The 11,005-nt window shown below is 39.4% G+C and overlaps 1 protein-coding gene across 3 annotated transcripts in view; it reads left to right on the forward strand.

Annotated features, from left to right (window-relative positions):
- The window catches only part of esyt2a (extended synaptotagmin-like protein 2a), a 51,620-nt gene that overhangs the window by 37,133 nt on the left and 3,482 nt on the right, over positions 1 to 11,005 (forward strand). The window contains exons 11-24 of one of the 3 annotated variants that reach the window (XM_085438446.1): positions 23 to 105; positions 948 to 996; positions 1,463 to 1,552; positions 1,681 to 1,776; positions 2,603 to 2,704; positions 5,261 to 5,323; positions 7,220 to 7,294; positions 7,559 to 7,645; positions 7,760 to 7,909; positions 8,799 to 9,226; positions 9,419 to 9,517; positions 9,593 to 9,724; positions 9,821 to 9,926; positions 10,168 to 10,217. In XM_085438446.1, coding sequence (XP_085294572.1) covers positions 23 to 105; positions 948 to 996; positions 1,463 to 1,552; positions 1,681 to 1,776; positions 2,603 to 2,704; positions 5,261 to 5,323; positions 7,220 to 7,294; positions 7,559 to 7,645; positions 7,760 to 7,909; positions 8,799 to 9,226; positions 9,419 to 9,517; positions 9,593 to 9,724; positions 9,821 to 9,926; positions 10,168 to 10,217 — 1,610 coding nt within the window. The remainder of the gene's footprint in view (positions 1 to 22; positions 106 to 947; positions 997 to 1,462; positions 1,553 to 1,680; positions 1,777 to 2,602; positions 2,705 to 5,260; positions 5,324 to 7,219; positions 7,295 to 7,558; positions 7,646 to 7,759; positions 7,910 to 8,798; positions 9,227 to 9,418; positions 9,518 to 9,592; positions 9,725 to 9,820; positions 9,927 to 10,167; positions 10,218 to 11,005) is intronic. The other 2 variants (XM_085438444.1, XM_085438445.1) reach the window with 2 other exon arrangements.

Raw genomic sequence — 11,005 nt, forward strand, 5'->3', positions numbered from 1 at the left:
TAGTAATGCAGTTTATTTTCAGGCCTTGGTGTATGATCACTCAGGGAGCAGTATGGAGATTGAACTGTTCGATGAAGACCCTGATCAGGACGACTTTCTGGGAAGGTAACGCTGCTTCTTAGGCTGTATTTTAGCTGAGTCACAGAAGACTGTTTTAAAACGACAGCTGTCAATTTAGCGTTTTACTTTTCTAATTATGTGATGGTTAAATAATTATTCATCTATCAAGTCAAATGCAAAAACAAATTCTTCTTTAGTGGCTAAAAATAAATAAATAAAAGTGTGGTGCTTTTTCTGTTTTTCTAACTTCTTTTTTTAAGTATATTTGTTATTTTTGAGGATGCCACCTTGGCTTGGAGAAAGCATAATGTTTAGATATTTTCAGCTTTATTTACTGTAGTATTAAGTTGATGACTGGCGTTCTAAATTGAAACACGCAATTCATATTTAAAGAAAACTTCTTTAAAAAATCTTATCAGTGTTTTTCTCACTAATTTTTACTGTTTGCTGTTTGATGTGATTCGTAACAGGTTTTCATCAAAGGACGAGGCCTCTGAAAGCAATCGCAGCTTTCAAGCCGAATCCTTGGTGGCGTTTAATGAAAGCAGCGCTGCGTGTCTGAATTTCATTTCCCACCAGACTTCATTATTGCGCAGCGTCACGACACAGTGTGTCGTGTGCTGTGATGAGTCAGCTTCATTCTGAAACCCTCTGTGAAAATTTAATCAACAGAAGGCAAAAATAAGGAAATTCCATCAGCAGCTTATATTTATAACTAATTCATTTTTTTCCCTGTAAAAAATGCAAACACCCAGACAGTCTTTGATAAATGTGAATTGCTGATATTATTTAGGACTGGGCGTTTGGCAAAATGAGACATTTGAGGATATTACACTGCGATTTTAAATTTTATTTGTATTTAAATTCTTCATAACTTGTTTTTCCAGTCTTGCAATCAACATGGCCGAGCTCCAGAAGGAACAGAAGGTCGATGAGGTGTGTGCTGCATTCAATGCTTTTGGCACGCTGCTGGTTTAAAGTAACATTTCAGTCGTTTAATTATCCAGTTAGCAATTTTATTCACTTATCACATTAGACTTTAATGCTGTTTTCTTGTTTCTGCACATGCAAGTGGAAACTCTTGGGTTTTTCTTTTGCACTTTGTAATAATGTTATGTTTTTGTAAGTTTCAGTAGGACCCTGATGCACAGGCATATGATGTCATTTGTTGTGTTTTTGTTTGCTTTGCATTATCTGACATCACAATAGCCAATCAAACTTAATGATGTCAAACAAATAGATTGAACTAGTGAATTTAAGTTGCATTTTTTTTAAATTAAGAATTATTTTTATAACTTGCATCATTTTAAGTAATTCAATAAAAAGTAAATGAGTGATGATATTTGCTGTAATTACAATTTTGCTCTTCCTGAAATATAACAACAACTTTTCTTCACTTCAGTGGTTTCCATTGGAAGATGTGGCTACAGGGAAGTTACACCTCAAACTGGAGTGGCTGTCTCTGTTGTCCACCCCTGAAAGGCTGGACCAGGTACAGTCGCCAGAGGGAGCTTAAATCCAGCACTCCATTTACATTTTTAAACTCGCTATGTGAGATGTTGTCTTGCTTGGTTGGAACTTTAACTCTGCTTGAGCCTATCTTTGCGTTTTTCCTCCCAGGTGCTGTCGGGCATCAGAGCAGATCGCAGTCAAGCCAGTGACGGCCTCTCGTCTGCGGTGCTCATTGTCTTCCTGGATTCAGCCAGAAACCTTCCGGTGAGTCGACCCGGCCGAACGTCGCACTCATGAACAGCAGCAGCGTTAATTTACTCAAACAGAAATTAAATCCTAAATGTATGGAGCTGAAAGACGAGGATGATTATGTTGATATAGCTGCTCTGTTCATTGATCTAAGCGTGTTAAAGCTCAATGAACCAGTGTTTGCAGTGTTTGCTGAGCTCTTAGTTCTTCACTGGGATTTTGTTTTTTCTGCAGTCTCTGAGATCAGTTTTATGTTTAATTTTTGCCTGTATCACTTCGGCCTCTTGCTTTTCTGCTTTCTGAACTTTTTTCTTGTTCTTCTCTCTGTCGTAATATCTGTTGTAATAACCTTAAGCTTTTCATATTTTTTGCAAGCACACAAGTAAAAATCAAGCTCTGAAAAGTTCATGTAAAAAGCTGAAGATTGAAAATTGCTTTGGAAGAGAAAAATTGTCTTTAAGTCAGAAGAGCAGAAGTGCTGCTCAGTACTGACTTCACCTCCAAAGCTCAGCAAAGAGTTTGAGGTGAATGGTTTATAATATTACTCAAGATCTCCATTAAAAAAATAAATTAAACTACATTTTATATTCTAAACATATTCAGCATATTTCCTTAATGTGGTAGTTTTACTTTGTCGTCCTACACAGAGAATACCATTTCAAATTCCCTGTACGGTGGAAACATACATGAACTCACTCGCTGTTTGTGACAGGTGGTAAAAAGCTAACTCTGTTAAGAACTGTTCATTTCTGACTTCTGTAGCACAGACCTGACCTTCCTCTTTTCAGCCTCCTCTTCTCTGCTTTTCCTCTTGCTTCCTCACCTCCTCTTCCCTCTGAAGAGTGTCTTCGAGGGGAACTTGGGCTCTGGCTACTTAAAAGAGAGGCGCGCGTCGGGCCTCGTGTTTTGCGAGAACACGGCTTCTCTCTATCGGAGCTTATTTGTGAGTCCGCTGGCAGTTTTCTGCACCCTGCAGTGTGAGAATGGCATGATTAGAGAGCTTCCTTGTTTGTTTGCCTGATGAGCATGGATCCCTACGTGTGCTTGGGTTAGATTCCCTAATATAATTATTGTTTGTTAAATTGTTGTTGATTGGTTTGACTGATTCCAAAGCTGAGGAACATGAGAAAAGGGTTTGGCTGGAAGATGATCAAAACCACAATGATGGTTTATATTTAAGGCCTGTCAAAAGCATCCTTCCTCCACCATTATTGTGTATTACAAGATATTAGTGGTCTCGCAGAATGAGTAGACTTATGGTACATTGTTTCTACTAATCAGGTTTCATGTTCTCTTCACCGCAGCTAATTCAGTGTCTCAACGGCTCATTTCCTCCTAAGAAGTAAGCCATGCTGATGTTTTTCTGTTTGGCTGCCGACACAGATTCCATTTTATCAGAGCAATTGAGTTTTACTGTAAAAGGGTAAACAAATCAATACTGCTCTGTGGATACTGTTAAAAGCTATTCAGTCTTACTCTGTGTTCTGCAATGAGACAGCATAAAAAACAGAAAATAGTTTGAACCATTTCGATGTAGTCTTCTCGAACACATCAGACATCAAAAGTTTAAATTTAAGTTCATTTCAGTGCTCACAGACTTGATTTAGTCCAAAAACAGGGGCAAAGTTACTGATCTCAGTTGTTTTGAAGTGTGTAAGGAGGAAGGCATGCATTTTGACCACTGTGAGATTTTTAGGTTAGGGAGGCTGAATTCTCTGTGGATTGCTTCCCTCCATCCTTCCTGTTTAAGCCCATTGTGTGTTCAGGATTTCCCCTTCCCATGTGCCCACTCACTTCAACTCTGACATCACAGGCCAGAGCTCCACAAAAACCTGAAGCCAGTGTGATTATTTTTAAAGTAATGCACAGACTGTGTAATGGTGAATGCTAAGATGGCATTTAATTTATAGTAGACATACGTGTCTCTTTTCAAGGAATGATAATGTGAAATGTGAGAAGCTTCTTTTCATATGTTCCTGCCGAATTCAATCTTTTATCAATACAATGTGTAGGTGTGGCTGTAAACGATTTTTATTTTGGGTCAGTCCGTTCGGTGAGGCCTGAGTGTTTTGGGGAGATCTGAAGATGGCGCACTCAGAGTAGCCTTTAGCTGAATCATCTCATTCATCTAACTATTGACTTGACCTCAAGGGTTTGCCTCAGGGTCCTCCTGTTAGAATTCGTGAGGCGTCTTTTATCGGATTTTTATAGATAGTAATGGACCTCATTGGAAGAAATGGTTAATTATAGAATGAGGTATAAAAGATCTGAGAGGATAAACTTCAATGATCATAGGTTATCTGTCCTTGATATCAAGTATCTAACTGTTATTGCATACAAACAAAACTCAACAATAACCAGGTTTTATAAGATTGACCAGTAAAGGTATCAGCATGTGTATATCTGTTAGTTTAAATGCCAGATAAGCGCACACCCCTTGAGGGTTAGGGGGTTAGGGTTAAGGGGTAGTTACATCAAAGCCATTTTATTCCTACTGAACCTTCATATTTCTAACCCAAGCTCATCCCAGGGCGTAACATATTTATTCTGTCCATGGTTGGGCTGTTAAAGTCTCTCACTAATTCCCAAAACCTGACGCATGAAGGCCCACCCTGAGCGTAAACAAGCCATCAACATGATGTTCGATGACAGCCTTACAGTAGCATGTACAGCTACCCTTCCTTTTCCCCAACAATGCTTCTTCTGTCTAAATGAATTGGTTTCTGTCTTTGATGTAGTTGAAAGTTGAATAACAAGGATGCTACATTCTGTTTTGTTGCCATTTCACTCCATTCTGTTCTTGCTCAACACTGAAACACTTTTCATTGGGTTTGCTGTCCATGGTCTTAATATCATTGTTTTCGTTCCATTTAGAAATCTTTATATTTGTTCCCCAATCATTACTATATCACAAATCATCTGACTTTCATTTTTCTCTGACACCCATGTATTTTCTTGTCCATTGTATCCACTGACTCTTATCTAATGCTGTGGTATTTTCACTAGAGTCCAATCAATGTGTTTTGGCTGATATTTTTGCATAATAAATGAACTGTAGATCTAAACATCTTTTAGAATCCTCAATATTTCATTAAAACAGAAAAAGACGTGAGTTTTTAATATCCAAACTATTTAATAGTGTCTAAAAGTAATGTTATATCAACGCGGTTAATAAAAAGTTAAATGTTTTCATTCATCGGTGTATGTCAGCCTGAATTTGCTGTTGGTTGAGCTCTAGTTTTAACTTCATGTCACGGTTTAATTGGGGAATAACACTAACCATGTGATCATTCATGTTGTCTCTCTGTCTTTGTCACTGTGCGGTGCATCCTGATACATCTGGTGATGCCGATGGTGTTGATGTGCTGACACCAATCCTTCCTCCACCTCTTCCCGGCATGCTCCTCTTTTCCCAAATAACCTGGTGGTGTGTGTCTGTGTGTGTCTGTGTGTGCTGTTGTTCGCTCTCTCCTTCCTCGTCCCTGTGGGAAAATCAAAGCGCAATCCGTTAGAGTTCAACCAAGCGGGGCTGAGGAAGGGCTCGGTCAGTAAGGCCATCAAGGTAATGCCACGGCAACCAAGCACACCCATCCCGATCAGACACTGAGGGGAAATAATATAAAGGAAATACAGTATGCACAATGTGACCAAAAGTATGTGGACTCCAATGTTTTGTTTGAGAAAAGTGTCTTAATTGTTGTGAAATAAACAAAAGAGCTCGACAGATTGCCAGTGGATGTTGGAGTGTCTGTTTTGGAAAGTTACAGATATGGTTTCTCCGACTGTAGATGTTGATAAATTCGATGTCAGACATCAATTTGGGGGATTTCTAAACAATTTTTTTTTATGTATGTAGCTTTAAGGTTGAGGGCAATGTTATGCTGAATAAGTGGAAAAAATGAATGCTGCCATTAAGTTAAAGAACGCTCGCATTAGTCAAAATAGCATTGTTATATTACTTACGGTCATGTTTATTTGCCGTGTGGCTCTGTTCTGTAACCTCTGGGCATTTCTGCCCCTACATTTGGCAACCATAAAGTCAGGGACCCGAGCAGCAAGATCCCCTCACCCACAACAGTTTGACATTGAAATGTAAGAAATGGTGAAGCTGTTGATGAGGTGGGTTACAGAGTGGCTTGCAGAAGCAGCATAATGACAATTCACCATGAGAGAATTGCAAACCAGCTGAGCCATAAGCTGATGCAAGCTGGCACGTAGATTTACTTTTATTTAAATCACGCCATATCACAACGTTGCTTCAAGGCACTTTGTATTAGGAGATAAAACCTCAGTAATCCGATGAACAACCACTTGGTGACACTGGGAAGGAAAAACTCCCTTTTAACAAGAAGAGACCTGAGCACAGGGAGATGGGGAAAAGCTGCTCTACTGGGATTTCTGCTGAAACTGAAGATAAAGGGTGTCCACATACTTTTGACCATGTAGTATATGAAGCCGTTAAGCACATTCAGGGAAAAACGTCTAAAACTTAAAATACTGATCTGAGTAGTCTGAATTTGTTTCTCAGTTTCCCGTTGCTACAAGTTTTGCTACTGATAGTTATTTTGTAGTTCTTCTAAAAGTCAGAAGTCACAGCTGATTTGTGGCGATACCCTTTACCAATCCTGTGGATACTGTTACTGATTTAGACACTCAAGACAACCTTTAGGGAAAGTTGTGGCAACCTTAAACAGTCAAGGAGTTTATTTGAAATGGTCAACCAAGCTCCAAGAATTGCATTTAAAATATTTACAGTGAGACTAACATGTCTGTTGTGATGGTTCACAGACCCACTATTAAGAGCTTTCACTGGAACTACTTTCGCCAGAAGAAAATAGTTCCTGTTTGAAGTGATTTGCAAAGAGGTCTGTGGGGATTTTCAGCAAAGACATGCTTCTTTTAAATATTTTAATGTTACTTTTATTGCTGTTCGCAGACTAAATAATCACATCAAACATCTAAAAATCTGGATTGTTGTATTAAAACTCATTAGGTCATGTTCGCATTAGGAAGTGCTGCTGTAGCATCCAGAGCAGCTTCACAACTGATCATGTTTCCTGTTTTTAAAACTCATTAACAAACTCCTCTCATCGTGTTTGTTGACTAAAACCGATTCTAACAGCGTGTGCTGTCAATAACAGCGTTGTTGTCTGAGCTACAGTTGAAATTTTTTTGGTTTCTAATCTTTTCTTTTACAATGATCTGGTGTGGTTTCTACACTAACTGGTTCTGGGCACTTTTACCTGTTGTCCTTTTTTTTTTTTTTTTTTTTTTTAATTCCTTTCTTGAAAAGTCACAAAATGACACTGTGTGAGATAGAAATTAATTTAATCAGTGGAGTTCAGTGTCACTCCTTTTGTTTCAAACTGAAGTCCAAAGAAACACTCACTCTTGTTATATATAATGCTAGCATACCCAGTCCAATATTATTACTGTTTTTTTGTTTGTCCTGCTGTAGTCTGGTAAGAAGGTGACCAGTGATCCCAGCCCGTTTGTCCAGTTCAGAGTGGGACACAAGTCCTACGAGAGTAAGGTGAGAGCACGTAAAATCCACATTTGGTTGATTTATTAATTTCCCAAGATGCCAATTATGAAAATTGCAGCAATTTTTTTGTACATAAAAGACTGATAAATGAATTGAATCAAAGCTTTAATAAATGTAAATAAATGTACGTTCAGGCTGTGATTGGTTCACAGCACGTGAGCCCTGTACCTGTACACTTGCTTCTTGACTTTGAATGTATGATCCATCTTGGCTTGATACTTTCTTCTTCTCTTCCTTTCTGTCTGTTTCCAGACCAAGTATAAGACTCATGAACCGTTGTGGGAGGAAACCTTCACCTTCCTCATCCACAATCCCAAAGTCCAAGAGTTGGAGGTTGAGGTATGAAGACATTCAGCTGATTTTATAAACAGTTAAATGCTTATAAAATGGAATATATGAACTGTAACTTACATTATGCCTTAAAGTAAAACTTCATCACACTTAATATTTCAGGTGAAGGATGAGAAGCACGATTGTTCACTGGGGACATTAACACTGCCCCTGACTCGCCTGCTGGAGGCAGAGGAGATGACGTTGAACCAGAGGTTCCCTCTGAGGAACTCTGGACCGAGCTGTACCCTCAAGATCAAAATGGCTCTGCGGGTAAAGGAGCAATGATTTTTTTTCCTTAAGGATGATTTTTTCAGATCTAAAATGATCCAAGCCAATTTCCTTTGAAGCCATAAAGCTCGCCAGAGACGATGCAGGTCCCACTCTGTGACTTGAGAATTTGGGTTTCTAGAGATTCTGATGAAGAAACGCATGTGATGATAGGCTAGGGGAGAGTCTTTGTACATACTGCTCCACTACCATGATGATGCATCGCATTGCTTCTATAAAACATCAAAAATTCAAACTCTTGACCTTATGTTCAGTACTTTTTTGCCCCACTGTAATTCAGTGAATCAAATTCAATGAGTATTTTCACATTACATGTCTTGCTTCTGCATCACTTATTTATAAAGTGTTATTGTTAATGACATTTTAACCTTTTCTGAGGAATCATTTCAACTATGTACGAGTAATGATTTGGATTTTGAATTTCAGCACACTTTCTGCAGAACAGAAGGCAGTGCCTGCACAGGCCTCTGTTTACCCTCATAGGAAAGCTTATCAGCAGTTCTCAAGTGAATGCTAACAGTACTGCTTAACTAAACAGAAGATTTGAGACTGTAAGGCAGCAGTAACATTACCCATTTTTACATCATTAATATTAAAACTAGTTAACCACCTGGTGTCTCTCCAGAGTGGAAAACAGTCTATATGATGCTTTTCTTTTGTGATTAAGTTTACAGAAACCAAACATGCCACAGCGCACGTCTGTGTTGAAATCTTATTTGTAGATAAACTGACATAAAGATCCACTGACTAACTTTTCCCTAGAACTCTTTCTCAAAACAAAAATATAGAAATGCCTTTCCCTAGGTTTGTTTTTTGTTGCTGTTTATGCCATTCAAAACTGTGAAAATAATTATTCTGATAATGATTTCAGGTGTTGAGTCTAGATAAGGGCACTTCAACAGCTTCAAACTCCACCCCGTCCTCAGTGCAGGTCCGCAAATCCGAGTCCTCCAACTCGACCCCACGGCCCTCTATCTCCTCAGAATCGCCCAAGCCTCCCGCCTCTACCTCAGACATTCCCAGATCATCCTCCGTGTCAGCCAAGGAGATGCTGAACAGGCAGAAAGAAGCTAAGGAGACTATGAGGACCCAGCAAAGCATGGACTTTGGGCAGGATGGCAGTGTAGGTGGAGGAGGGAAGAGCTTGGCGGAGACTGGGAGAAGCACCTCAAACCTGGCCATCTCAGGCTCCCAGCAGTACCTGGCCAGTGGCAAGGAGCCAACTCCCAGCATTGCTTCAGACATCTCCAACCCTTACGCTGCTCAGGAGCTGCAGCAAAGACTCGAGCAGTTTCACAAGTATCTATCAGTCTTTATCAATAGTTCCTAATATTTTTACATCTTATATCATGATTTAAGGACATGTTGAACAACAAAGGCAGCTGTTTGGTTGGTGTATAAGTGTGTTTTGATAGTGTGCAACAACAAACCTAAGAGGTCATTACAGCTCGGGTATCGTGAGCATGTTTGATGTATTTTCTGTCTTCATAGTGGTTCAGGCCCCAGTCTTTTCCCCCTGGGGGAGATCCAGCTGACGATCAGACACAGCTCCCAGAGAAACAAGCTCATCGTAGCTGTTCACAGTTGCAGGTAATTAAAAAAATAGGGTGTTTCTTCCTCAGACACATTAGTGTTTTGACTCTTACCCTTTGTTGACTTCCTCAGAAACCTCATAGCTTTCACTGATCATGGCTCGGATCCTTACGTCCGGCTCTACCTGCTTCCCGACAAGCGGAGGTCAGGTCGAAGGAAAACTCCAACAGTCAAGAAAAACCTCAACCCGGTCTACGATGTGACGTGAGTCCACCCCTCTCACTTTTTTTTTTTTTTTCAGCCATTTGATAAGCAGAGCAAAGCTCAAAAAAAATTCACTGTGTCATTCTGCCTGTTTAGGTTTGAGTTCAGCGTTTCCCTCGTGGAGCTCCACAGGCGGAATCTAGATGTTGCCGTGAAGAACGGTGGAGGTCTGCTCTCCAAACACAAAGGCCTGCTTGGAAAGGTGCAGACATCTTTAATTTATTGTCTGTATTTATGTGTAACTGAAAAGCATTTCTTTAACACAATGAAGCCATCAGAGTGGAAATTTCGCTGGTTTTGAGAGAAGCCTCATTTTGTTAGACTTTGTCTAAAAGTTCAAGTATTGCTGTTCTTTCTGCTTCTGGTGTCATATTTCTATGAAGTGCATCATTTTGACTGTATAAGAAAACGTTGTGGGTTTGTTTTTGTTTGTTTTTAATCAGGTTATGGTGGAATTGACTCATGATCAGATCACCAAGGGTTGGACACAATGGTTAGTCGTTCATCTCGCTTCAAATCTATTTAAAACAAATACAGTTTACTTTATTATGTCATATTGAGTTCATAGCATGGCTTGGAGAATAATGAGTTCAAATGTAAGTTTGCTTGTATTTTTTTTTTTTTGATTGAGTAGATTATCATGAAGTTATTTTTTACATTATATTTTTTGAAATTAATATTGTGAATGCATCAATAGCTTGGATTAGAGCTAGCCTTACCTAGAGACACATCTCACGTGAATATATAAAAAAGGCCTTTCTGTACTATTTATTTATTTAAGTTGTATTGGCCAGTCATTTTTGTGCAGACTGTTTAGAGGCTATTGGCTTTGCCAGTGGGCTATCGTCTAAAGCACAGGTGTCGAACTCCAGGCCTCGAGGGCCGGTGTCCTACAGGTTTTAGATGTTTCCTTGATCCAACACAGCTGATTTAAATGGATAAATTACCTCCTCAACATGTCTAGAAGTTCTCCAGAAACCTGGTAATGAACTAATCATTTGATTCAGGTGTGTTGACCCAAGGTGATATCTAAAACCTGCAGGACACCGGCCCTCGAGGCCTGGAGTTCGACACCCCTGGTCTAAAGTCTGTGGATTACAAATGCATGTCTCTAGGCTTATTTACTGGATAAAATGGCCACTGTTGCTCATCCATCACTAGTTAGCGAAGACTTAGTTCTCAAGTGAAAGAAGATTAGTCAATTTTCTGCTTAAATATTGTGAGATTGATTTTGTAAAAAAGGCACAGACCTGAGGCCAAACATTCAATAAGCTGTATGAC

This window comes from Copadichromis virginalis, linkage group LG18 (assembly GCF_057382275.1).
Source record: "Copadichromis virginalis isolate Kocher_CV1m ecotype Utaka linkage group LG18, C_Virginalis_male_GT1.1, whole genome shotgun sequence".
In the NCBI taxonomy this organism is placed as follows: Eukaryota; Metazoa; Chordata; class Actinopteri; order Cichliformes; family Cichlidae; genus Copadichromis; species Copadichromis virginalis.